Here is a 12,429-nt window from a genome sequence, read left to right as displayed (position 1 = left end):
GTCACTGTCTAGTTGGACCAGGCATCTACAGATCTGTAAATCTGGCTTCCGCTCTGCCCCCTGGTGGTGGCCTCACGCCTAGAAAAAGTAACGAACTATTTAGGGTATTTGTAGAAACCGAGGGAGTGGTGACTCAGCTCATTTACATACCCACAATGCATTGCACACAGAACACGTCCTACTTTAAAAGGAGATTCTCCCTTTTTTCCTCCCCTTTTTTTCCTTTACCATGGTAATGGAGCTCCTTCCATACAATCGTCTGAGACAAAAACAGAAGTCACTAGCACTTTTGAGTTAATAGTAACCATTGCTAATCTAGTAGTGACCGTCCCCCGAGGACTGTGTGCAACTCACTGTAACATGCACTCTGGTTTCTCTTCAAATCGTATAAATCTTTCGCCTTTTACTAAAGATTTCCGTGGAGAGAAACAATTCCGAGTTTTAAACCAATTTTTTGAGGCCTCATGTTTGTGGGGCTGATTAGTAGTGTTTAAAAATAAGAAACGAAGTTGTATGTGGCTGATGTTGTGCATAACGTAGTGATAGCGATTTCATCTGGTTACTTATATTTGGGTTGTAGTAATAGCGGTGTTGTTTTTTTGGAAATGGGGCTTAAACTAGACTGCAGGGAGCAATCTCTGCTTCAGTTTCCCAAATAGTTGGGGTTATAGGTGTGCAATACCATTCCCTGCTACTTTTTGTATTTTAATAGAGATGGGCGTTCACTACCTCTGCCAGGCTGATTTACTCACCTTGGCCTCCCAAACTGCTGGGATTACAAGCATGAGCCACCGTGCCAAGATTTTGTTTTGTTTTGTGTTTTTGTTTTTAATTAATTTATTCTAGAAACGATCTCACTGTGTCACTCAGTCTGGAGTGCAGTGGCACGATTATATAGCTCACTGCAGCCTTAAACTCCTGGCCTCAAGTGATCCACCCACCGACCTCCCGTGAGCCACCACTTCCCGCTTGGCCAGTTTAGTTTTTTTTTTTTTTTTTTTTTTTGAGACGGAGTCTCGCTCTGTCGCCCAGGCTGGAGTGCAGTGGCGCAATCTCGGCTCACTGCAAGCTCCGCCTCCCGGGTTCACGCCATTCTCCTGCCTCAGCCTCTCCGAGTAGCTGGGACTACAGGCGCCCGCCACCACGCCCGGCTAATTTTTTTTTTTTGTATTTTTAGTGGAGACGGGGTTTCACCATGGTCTCGATCTCCTGACCTCGTGATCCGCCCGCCTCGGCCTCCCAAAGTGCTGGGATTACAAGCGTGAGCCACCGCGCCCGGCCGGCCAGTTGAGTTTTTAAAGGGTTTTTTTTTTTTTTTTTTTTTTTTTTTAAATTATGATCACTTTAGCCCAGTGGTTCCTAGAGTTTTGGATTTCCCAATTATTAAAATTTCCAAAAAAGTTCTGGGGTACTATTTTTTTTTTTTACCATTATACAAAAGAAAACATTTAAAGACTAAAAACTAAAACCAAACAGTGACCAAAAAAAGAAAAAGAAGACTAAAAACTAAAAATGATTTGATCTGTCAGCCTGACGCGGTGGACGCGGTGGCTCACACCTGTAATCCCAGCACTTTGGGAGGCCAAGGCGGGTGGATCACTTGAAGTTAGGAGTTGAAGACTAGCCTGGCCAACGTGGTGCTATCCCGTCTCTACTAAAAATACAAAAATTAGCTGGGCGTGGGCATAGTGGCAGGCGCCTGTAATCCCAGCTACTCGGGAGGCTGAAGCAGGATAATCCCTTGAACCTAGGAGGCGGAGGTTGCAGTGAGCCGAGATTGCGCCACTGCACTCCAGCCTGGAAGACAGAGTGAGACTCCGTCTCAAAAAATAAAATAAATTAAATAAAAGAGAATTAAATAAAATAAAAAAATAAGGCCGGGAGCGGTGGCTCACGCCTGTAATCCCAGCACTTTGGGAGGCCGAGGGGGGGTGGATCACAAGATCAGGAGTTCAAGACCAGCCTGGCCAACATGGTGAAACCCCATCTCTACTAAAAATACAAAAATTAGGCCGGGCGCGGTGGCTCACGCTTGTAATCCCAGCACTTTGGGAGGCCGAGGCGGGCGGATCACGAGGTCAGGAGATCGAGACCACGGTGAAACCCCGTCTCTACTAAAAATACAAAAAATTAGCCGGGCGTGGTGGCGGGCGCCTGTAGTCCCAGCTAATCGGAGAGGCTGAGGCAGGAGAATGGCGTGAACCCAGGAGGCGGAGCTTGCAGTGAGCCGAGATTGTGCCACTGCACTCCAGCCTGGGCGACAGAGCGAGACTCCGTCTTAAAAAAAATAAAAAAATAAATAAATAAAAATAAAAAAAAATACAAAAATTAGCTGGGCGTGGTGGCGCGTGCCTGTAATCCCAGCTACTTGGGAGGCTGAGGCAGAAGAATCGCTTGGACCCGGGAGGCGGAGGTTGCAGTGAGCCAAGACTGCATCACTGCACTCCAGCCTGGCAACAGAGCAAGACTCCGTCTCAAAAATAATAAATAAATAAATAAATAAAAAACAAAAATAAAATAGGAAATCCATTTAGCTTTAAAGAAAACATAACAACAAAACATAAATATATTTTGTTAACTTTTCTCTCCTCTGTAGGTACAAAAAGAGGAAAGCTGAGGCTCAAAATAAGTTTGGGGAAAGCAGAACTGCCTTAGACCAACGTCAGGGCTGGTGATGCCCTCTTGTGGCATCCTGGAGAATTACTGCCATCTGACTTCATTTCCTCCGACTTGGAGGGACTATTCCCTCACAGTACCTCAGTCACTGATTCATGCATGCCAGGCATTGTCCTAACAGTATCCCTGTCCTCGTGGAGTTTACAGTCAGGTGGAGGACATACAATTAATAAACATAATAAGATAATGCTATGGAAAAAAATAGCAGAGTAAGGTGGGTGGGGAGGTGGTGAGTATAGAGAGTGGTAGTGTGCATTGCAATTTTAAAAAGAGTAGGCCTTCTTGTAGAGTTGAAGGGAGATGGGGGAGTGAGCCATATGGATATATGGGATGAAGTTCTAGGCAGAGTGAACAGTCAGTACAATAGCGTTGAGACAAGAGCTTGTTTGCCAATTTCTTTTTTTCTTTTTCTTTTTCTTTTTTTTTGGAGACAGAGTCTCTCCCTGTCGCTCAGGCCGGATGGAGTGCAGTGGCGCGATCTCGGCTCACTGCAAGCACCGCCTCCCAGGTTCACGCCATTCTCCTGCCTCAGCCTCTGGAATAGCTAGGACTACAGGCGCCCGCCACCACAGGCTAATTTTTTGTATTTTTAGTAGAGACGGGGTTTCACTGTGTTAGCCAGGATGGTCTCCATCTCTTGACCTCGTGATCCGCCCACCTTGGTCTCCCAAAGTTCTGGGATTACAGGCGTGAGCTATTGCGCCCGGGTTTGAAATTGCCTGTTTGCCAATTAAAAAAAAAAAAAAAAAAAAAGAACCAGCAAGGGAGTCCAGTGTGTCTGGAGCAGAGTGAAGGAGAGACAGAGGCAGAAGAGTTTAGAGAGGTGATGGGAAACCTGAGCACCTAGGGTCTTCATTCAGCGAAACGGGGAGCCCTGCAAGGTTTGAGCACAATGATAGAATCTGAAGCTTAAAAGGATAACCCTGGCTGTCGTATTAAAAAGAGAACAGGTATTGGCTGGGCACGGTGGTTCACGCCTGTAATCCCAGTACTTTGGGAGGCTGAAGTGAGTGGATAATTTGAGGTCAGGAGTTCGAGACCAGCTTGGCCAAAATGGTGAAACCCTGTTTCTACTAAAAATACAAAAATTAGCTAGGCATGGTGGCGGAAGCCTGTAATCCTAGCTACTCGGGAGGCTGAGGCAGGAGAATTGCTTGAGCCCAGGAGGTGGTGGGTGCCAGTGAGCCTAGATCGCACCAGTGCACTCCAGCCTGGGTGACAGAGTGACATTTCATCTCAAAATAAATAAATAAATAAATAAATAAATAAATAAGAAATGAAAAGAAAAGAGAACAGGAAGAGGGAGAAAAGCAGAATAACATTGAAGAGAGATGACAGTGGCTCAGCCCAGAGTATTAGCAATAGAGGTAGTGAGATATGGTTGGATTCTGGATGTATTCGGAAGATAGAGCCAACAGACATAATGGATATGGGTGCTAAAGACGGACATTAAAAAGCACTCCACATTTTGTTTTGTTTTATAGGAAGGATGGGTTGCCATGAGTTGAATTGGGGAAAGTGGCATGGGATTAGGAGTTCAGTTTTAGACACGATGAGGTGGAAATATTTAGCTGGAAATAGAAATGTAGGAGTCATTGGCCTATAATGATATTTAAAGTTCTGAGTCAGGATGAAATCAGCAGAGTGTAAAAGCAGATAGAAAAGAGACTCCAGACCAGGAGCCCTGCCTCACTCCAACTTGAATGAGACTGGATTGAAGAGGAGAAATCTTCAAAAGAAAAAACAACACCATGCACACTCATCAGGCCAGGCACAGTGGCTCATGCCTACAATCCCAGCACTTTGGGAGGCCAAGGCAGGAGGATCACTTGAGCCCAGGAGTTGGAGACCAGCCTGGACAACATAGTGAGACCTCATCTCTACAAAAAAAGAAAAAAAAAATAGCCGAATGTGGTCGTGGTGCACGTCTGTAGTCCCAGCTACTCCGGAGGCTGAGGCATGAGAATTGCTTGAGCCTGGGAAGCAGAGGTTGCAGTGAGTCGAGATTGCACCCCTGCACTCCAGCCTGAGCAACAGAGTGAGACCCTGTCTAAAAAAAAAAAAAAAGCTGAGTGTGGTGGCTCACGCCTGTAATCCCAGCACTTTGGGAGGCTGAGGCGGGCAGATCATGAGGTCAGGATTTCGAGACCAGCCTGGCTAAGATGGTGAAACCCCATCCCTACTAAAAATACAAAAATTAGCTGGGTGTGGTAGTGCATGCCTGTAGTCCCAGCTACTTGGGAGGCTGAGGTTGCAGTGAGCCGAGATTGTGCCACTGCACTCCAGCCTGGCAACACAGCAAGACTCCGTCTCAAAAAAAAAAAAAAAAAAAAAGACTATGCACACTCCAGCCCCTCCTGGAAGAACCTACCTTTTTCCAGAAATCCTCAACCCAGTCTCCACCTACCTGCCCTAAGATCCCTTAAGATTCTCCCTTTACCAGGCCCCTCCCGCTGGGAGAAGGTGCTTTGAGCATGAGCTCCCCTTCTCCATTCCTATGATGTAAGATTTTCTTCTTGGTCACTTTGCAAGCTGGGGACCTCTGGCCAGCAATGCCCTGCCAGGTCTCACTCCCCAGGCTACCTGCTGCAGGAGACGGCCTTTACTTGCTGCAGGAGACGACCCACCCACTCAGCCCAGTTGGCGGAGTCTAGCTTATGCACTGGTTCCCGAGTTCTCGTCCCACGAGCCCAAGAAGAATGAGGATGCACTGGCAATTGAAGAGTGGGCAAGGTGGGGTTTTACTGAGTGATAAAACAGCTTTCGGTGGTTGTGGGGGGTGGTCCCCCTACCTGAAAGTGGGAAAGTCCCCCTAATATGGCTGAGTCCAGGGCTTCTATGGGCTCAGAATGGGGGAAGGGCAAGCCATAGGTAGTATTGGAAAAGGCAACATTCAATTGGTTAAAAGGCATTATTCAGAAAGAATCAATCAGGAAAGGGCAGGCAAACAGAAACAAGTTCTCACTCTGGGTTGTGGGGTTCATCCAGGACCAGCAGTCGGTCTTTCAGCCTTCAGGCTGTTTTTGGTTTGAAGGTGGGGTTTCACTGGGGACCCATCCCTATCTGCCTAGGCATTTGGCCGCCTCCTGTTGCTATCTCCTAGATCAATGAATAAAGCTTCTGCTCTGCTTTATGGAACCTGGCCTTGTTCTATCGGTGCAAATGGTACCAGGCAAGGAAAGGACCCATTAGGATCAAATGACCCCCTTTAATGTCTGTAACAGCCGGAGAAAAACCAGGTGGGTAGGGTGTTCTGGAGGAAAGAGTGCATAGGCCTTCAGGGAGTGGAGGTGAGGCCCTCTATTCAGGCTATGCCCTTGAACCTTCCAGGCTGTTGGTGGACCTTCCCTCTGGATAAGCATTTTTTTTTTTTTTTTTTTTTTTTTTGGAGAATGAGTCTCGCTCTGTTGCCCAGGAGGCTGGAGTGCAACAGTGTGATCTTGGCTCACTGCAGCCTCTACCTCCCGGGTTGAAGTGATTCTCCTGCCTCAGCCTCCCGAGTAGCTGGGATTACAAGTGTGTGCCCCCACACCTGGCTAATTTTTTATTTTTTATTTTCTTTTAGTAGAGACGGAGTTTGACCCTGTTGGCCAGGCTGGTCTCGAACTCCTGACCTCAGGTGATCCGCCCACCTCAGCCTCCCAAAGTGCCGGGATTACAGGCGTGAGCCACCATGCCCGGCCTGTTTTTGTGATGGGGTCTTGCTTTGTTGTCCATGCTGGCTTCTAACTCTTGGGCTCAAGAGATCCTCTTCCTTCAGCCTGCAGAGTAGCTAGGATTACAGGTGCAAGCCACTGTCCTAAACTTGGACCTGCTTTTTAACTTGAGGAGCACAGGCACCACAACCTATCATCACAGCTCTCACTTGACCTCCCTTCCGCCTCCACACACACAAAGAACAGACAGGTATCAAGGCTGTTTATTGACTCTTCGCAGCCAGCGGCCCTCCCTCTGCCCCTCTGGGGTGCCTAATCCCCGTCTCCCCCCTGGAGCCAAGTGGAGTGGCTCTGAGCTTGACCCCAGGCGCCTTCCTCTTGCCAGTCTTCCCTGCCCCGCAGCCTTGGCCTTCCTGGTTTGCCACAGGGGCTGTTACTCCTTTGATTCTACATCCTCCTCGAAGTGTGTGAGGTAGGCCATCTGAGCCGAATCGCGCGAGCCATAGAGAGTGTTCATGCTGTAGGAGCTGCCATGGAGGCACAGGGCTGCAGGCAGGAGAGGCGGGCGTGAGGCTGTGCTGGCGGCGCCTGCGCCCGGCTTCCCTGGTCCCACACTCACCTTTGGTAACATTGACTTTGTTGGCCGCCAAGATGTCCGCCTGAATGCTGTCTATTTTCATGTACAAGTCCTCAGCGTTGCTCTGAGGACAGGAGCAAGGGGGACCCGGCTGGGGTGCCAGGGCAGTCTGGACTTGGAGCTGGGCTTGGCAGAGGGATGTTGCAGGTGGGGGGCCAGTCGGCAGCCTGACCGAAAGGGCAGGAAAGGGAACAGGAAGGTGGCGGGTGGAGGAGCCTAGGCCAGAGCAGTCCCTCCTGCAGCTGGTGGCCAGGTCCACTCTGCATGTGGCGCGCTCCAGGATGGGGACTGTGTGAAGGGGAATTACAGTGTCCAAGCCGCCGTCTGCTCATTGCGGCGGGGCAGGAAGGGCGCACTTACCAGGAAGAGCTGGTAGAGTTCCTCCCCCATGCACTTGCGCACGTGCTCCGCCACCAAGGGGAACATCTGCACGAAGCACTGCGCCGCGCGGGCGGGGCGGCGTGACTGCGGGGGCGACGGGGCTGCGGGCGCCGCCGCCCTTCCCGCCCCCTAGCCAGCCGCCGCGCGCACCTCCAGGGTGAGGCTGGCCAGCCGCTGGCTGTTGCTGTGGTCCGTGTTGCCCATGGCGGCCATTAGGCCATGCACCACGCGCAGGTACAGCAGCTCCTCGGCGATGCTCATGTCGTTGCGCGCCAGGACCCTGGGCCGGGGGTTCGGGCTGCGGCGACGCCCTGGGGCTCACCCGGCACACACCCCCGCCCACCCGGCGCACGGCGTCTGGAGCGCCCCCGGGGCCCGCAGGCAGCGCCAAGCCAGGCTTGCTGCAGCTACCCACTAACCCCTGCCCGCTTACCCGATGGCCTTGGCGGCCGCGGCCTGCTGCAAAAACATCGGCAGGCTGGGGGTGAGCTGGAGAACCGAGGGGTCTGAGGAGGGGGCGGCCGTGAGGCAAGAGACCCCCCTCCCGTGGCCCAGGCAGCCCCATTTGAGCAGGTCCCTACCACTGAGGATCTTGGCCTGCAGTTTGGAGGTCTCCTTGACCGACGGTATCAGCAGCGCCACGAGGCCCTTGAGCAGCGCCTGGCGCACATCGTAACCGACCAGGTCCTTGATCAACTCGATGGCTGGGGGAGGGCAGAGGTGCTGGAGAGAGGCCCCAGGTCCCCCCGCCACCGAGGAATCAAAGAACTCCGTGAGCCAAGTCGCCACTCATCACTGTCCTCCTCTTTTACTCATCAGCACTGTGCAGGGCGTGGGGGAGCTGGGAAGGCGAACCTCAGTTGAAGAGCAGGAGGAGGGGGCTGAAGGGGGAGGAGGAAGGGTTGGATGGTGAGCCCACCCGTCGAGGCGACCTAGGATGTCAGCGCTGCAGGCTGAGACCCCAGAGAGGTGGGCCTTCGCCTTGGAGGAATCCAGGTTTCATGGAGGAGGGAAGGGCTGGGTCTTTACAGGAAGACAAGATGGAGAAAGACAAGGGGTGAGGGGGAGACAGAGAAAGTGGGTGGGAGACTTGTGGCAGGAAATGAGAAAGGGGACGCAAGGTAGGCGGCAGTTTAGAGAAACTCTCCTTCTAACCATCATCGAGCCCTCTCCAGGCTCTTTCCATACAGCACCCGTGGAAGCTCACCAGAACCGATGAGGTTCACTTCCCCATTTTACCTTTGCCGAAATTAGGCACAGAAAGGTAAACCACTTTGCCTAAGTTACACAGCTAGGAAGTGGTGGAAGCAGAAGGAGGGGAGGATTTGGTTAGGAAGGAGAAGGGGACTAGAATTTATGGAGGGCATTTCCTGCAGGGCTTTCCTGTAGATATTTTACAGGCATTCATTCATTCAGTCCAGCATTCACTCAGTCTTTCGGCACGGCTGCATGTGAACGCCTATTGTGCCAGGCGCGGCATTGGGTGTTGAGGATACAGACTGAATTCATTCATTTGACCAACCCTCCTTAAGCGTGCACAAACAGGCAGTGATGATATGGTGACAGGTGCTGTGTAAGGAGTCAGTGGTTGGGCTGTAAGAGCACCAGAGAAAATCGGCAAGGATTCAATGTTTTTGTAAAGAAGAGAAAGGAACCACAGAGTAGAGGGGGCAGGAGGAGAAGGAGATGCTAAGGTGATGGCACGCCAGCGTAAATGCTACCTTTTTTTTTTTTTGAGACAGAGTCTCACTCTGTTGCCCAGGCTGGAGTACAGTGGCGTGATCTCGGCTCACTGCAACCTCTGCCTCCCGGGTTCAAGCAATTCTCCTGCCTCAGCCTCCCGAGTAGGCTAGGATTACAGGCGCCCGCCACCACACCCGGCTAATTTTTTTTTTTTTTGTATTTTTAGTAGAGATGGGGTTTCACCATTTTGGCCAGGCTGGTCTTGAACTCCTGACCTCGTGATCCACCCGCCTCGGCCTCCCAAAGTGCTGGGATTGCAGGCATGAGCCACTGGGCCCAGCCGGTAAATGTTAGTTTTTTTTTTTTTTTTTGAGACGGAGTTTCACTGTTATCACTCAGGCTGGAGTGCAATCGCTCACTGCAAACTCTGCCTCCCGGGTTCAAGCGATACTCCTGCCTCAGCCTCCCGAGTAGCTGGGATTACAGGTGCGTACCACCATGCCTGGCTAATTTTTGTATTTTTTAGTAGAGACAGGGTTTCACTATGTTGGCTAGGCTGGTCTTGAACTCCTGACCTCAAGTGATCCACCCACCTCGGCTTCCCAAAGTGCTGGGATTACAGGTGTGAGCCACCGCACCCGGCCTGAGAATTCTTCTTTATCTGGCTATTGCTACTGATTCTTCTAGGCTCAGCTGAGAAATCAACTTTCAGGAAGCTGCCCCTGGCCTGCTCTCCTCTGCCTTCACTCTTCACTCAGGAGTAGATGTCCTATGTCTCTGACCCCGTAGCACCGTATAGAATTCTTGCTATAGAATTCTAGTACTATCCACGAAATGGTCTCCTCACTAGTGTGTGAACTCCAGTGAACACATCTGACACATCTCACTTCTGTTTACCTAGAGCCTCAAACCATTCCATGTACACAATGCATGCTCCATACATCTTGTTGAAAAGACCTCATTGGATTCTGCATTCCAACAGGCTAGGCTTGGGTCATGGCAGCCTAGGACCACGTTTAGAAACTGCCAGCCTGGTGGTGGATGACCCCAGAGGAGGCTCTGCAGTGGCCACTGTGGCCCTCATTCACACAGCTGCAGAACTTTCCTAGCTTGAATCTTGGACAGGCTGGAGAGCCAGAACTACTGCAGCTCTCTCCCCGTATACCCCATGGCCAACTTTTTTTTTTTTCTTGAGACAGAGTTTTGCTCTTGTTGCCCAGGCTGGAGTGCAATGGCACAATCTCGGCTCACTGCAACCTCTGCCTCATAGGTTCAAGTGATTCTCCTACCTCAGCCTCCCAAGTAGCTGGGATTACAGGCATGCACCACAACAGCCAGCTAATTTTTTTGTATTTTTAGTAGAGACGGGTTTCTCCATGGTGGTCAGGCTGGTCTCGAACTCCCGACTTCAGGTGATCCACCCGCCTCGGCCTCCCAAAGTGCTGGGATTACAAGCATGAGCCACCATGCCTGGCCCAGAAACGCTTCTTATGACCAACCAGCCACTGCCGCTGGGCTGCCTCTTTCTTCCAGGTCTTCCAGGGTAGCCCTCGAAATCCCATCTGCCCACCCTCTGCAGCCTCTGGTTGCCCAGATGTGGTCCTATTTTGGAATCAAAGGTCCAGCAACATTGTGGAGGGAAAGGGACCAGCCCCGGGAAGGGGCAAAGCACTCCAGCTTCCCTGGCTTCCCCTAAACACTCTCTGATCTGGACAAAATGGCAGACTGGACATCTCTGGCTGCTTGGCAGCCGGCCTGCACTGGCTGCTGCCTGAAACCCCCAAGTGTTTCTCACTTGTTCTACTATTTGGTTTCTTCCCTCTTCTTGAATTGGTGCAGCTCATTTTTTTGGAGCCAAGTGGTCTGGCCCCTCATGCATCTGATGACACTTGGCTTTGTCGCCTGCAGCACGTCCCTCATTAGTAGCTGGGCTCTTCCCAGGCACAAGCTGGCAGCGCGTAATGCCAGGACATCCTGGGCAAATGTCTGCCTGTGCCCAAGAGCTCCTCCTGCGGCGAGACATGACTTGGTGGACACTCAGGGTAGAAATGAACGGGTGAAGATATTTTTATGAAAATGTCCTGACCACAAATAGCATTTTCTGCCTATGTAGAACCAAATACTCCAGGAGACAAATGTCTAGTTCTGACTATTCACTTTACATTAAATGCTTAATCTTTTCCTAATTATGTATTTGTAACACTTGGAGCTACTTAGAAAAATGAAGATTTATTCACTGAATCGTTTTTGACTGAGTTTTAAAATTCACAGCTGTCACTGTTTATCCCCAAAGTGAAAGTACTGGTCTCTGCCCAAATGTCTTCACAGGAACCACAGCCAGTTACAACTCTTTATATATCATGCTAGTTACTAGGAAGGGCAATTCCTTCAGAAAGCAAAGGACAACAAAAGACTATCTTTGGCAGCTCTGCCTAAAGCCTGTGGTGCTGGTAACACCCAAATGTCCTAAAGCTGAGCAATCACTCATTTGTTCATTGATTCATTCATTTATTTAACAAAATTCTCATTGAGCATCTTGTCTGTGCCAGGCCTCTGGGCTAGGGCTATGAAGAGGACTAAGATCTAATCACTGGCCTTAGGGACATCATGGCTGAGTGGGGGATACCAATAGGGAAACTGGCATTTATGAGGCATTGTTATCAGGGCCATGGGAACACAAAGGAAGCCAGGTTGGTTGATGGAGTGGAGATGATAGGGGATGGAGAATCAGGAGAAGGATTCCTTGGAGATGGTGATGCGTGAATTGGCAAAACCATGGGGAGAAGAGAGGGGCTGGAATGTAGAATGTGGCAAGTGCTGGATAGTGCCATGTCACATTTGTGGCCAGGCAAGGGAGATCTGGCTGGGAAATAGGGATGCTGGGTCATGCATCAGAGCTAAGCCTGTGGAGGCAGGCCAGCCCCAGCTTTTGCAGGGCTATGCATGTGCCAACAACCCGATACAGCAGGCATTTTTCTCATCTTTCATTTCAGAGAAAAGGAAGGCTCAAAAAAGTTGAGTAGCTCGTCCAGGATCAGATAGCTAATAAGAATAGTTCTGACTCCAGGCCGGGCGTGGTGGCTCACGCCTGTAATCCCAGCACTTTGGGAGGCCGAGGCGAGTGGATCACGAGGTCAGGAGTTCAAGACCAGCCTGGCCAGGATGGTGAAACCCTGTCTCTACTAAAACTACAAAAATTAGCTGGGTGCAGTGGCAGCTGCCTGTAATCCCAGCTACTTGGGAGGTTGAGGCAGGAGATTATCTTTTACCTGGGCGGCAGAGGTTGCAGTGAGCCGAGATCGTGCCACTGCACTCCAGCCTGGGTGACAGAGTGAGACTCCGTCTCAAAAAAAAAAAAAAAAGAATAGTTCTGATTCCAAAGCCCATATTCTTTTT

The 12,429-nt window shown here is 50.6% G+C and overlaps 1 protein-coding gene and 1 non-coding gene across 3 annotated transcripts in view; one reads left to right on the top strand and one right to left on the bottom strand.

Moving 5' to 3' along the window:
• Positions 1–362: 362 nt before the first annotated feature.
• LOC115837687 lies at positions 363–478 on the top strand. The gene has a single exon (XR_004032747.1). It is a non-coding gene; the product is annotated as a U5 spliceosomal RNA (small nuclear RNA).
• Positions 479–6,579: 6,101 nt separating this feature from the next.
• ARMH1 (armadillo like helical domain containing 1) overlaps positions 6,580–12,429 on the bottom strand; it is a 50,473-nt gene continuing 44,623 nt past the window's right edge. The window contains exons 7-12 of one of the 2 annotated variants that reach the window (XM_003278642.4): positions 7,932–8,054; positions 7,784–7,856; positions 7,501–7,630; positions 7,330–7,407; positions 6,952–7,033; positions 6,580–6,878 (exon numbers count right to left, since the gene is read on the bottom strand). In XM_003278642.4, coding sequence (XP_003278690.4) covers positions 6,766–6,878; positions 6,952–7,033; positions 7,330–7,407; positions 7,501–7,630; positions 7,784–7,856; positions 7,932–8,054 — 599 coding nt within the window. In that variant the 3' untranslated portion in view covers positions 6,580–6,765. Of the gene's footprint in view, positions 6,879–6,951; positions 7,137–7,329; positions 7,408–7,500; positions 7,631–7,783; positions 7,857–7,931; positions 8,055–12,429 lie in introns of both variants that reach the window. The other variant, XM_030823763.1, reaches the window with a different exon arrangement.

The sequence above is a fragment of the Nomascus leucogenys genome, chromosome 12 (genome assembly GCF_006542625.1).
Source record: "Nomascus leucogenys isolate Asia chromosome 12, Asia_NLE_v1, whole genome shotgun sequence".
NCBI classification, from domain to species: domain Eukaryota; kingdom Metazoa; phylum Chordata; class Mammalia; order Primates; family Hylobatidae; genus Nomascus; species Nomascus leucogenys.
The sequence above is the reverse complement of the archived record's forward strand: the minus strand, read 5'-3'. Positions and strand labels throughout refer to the sequence as shown.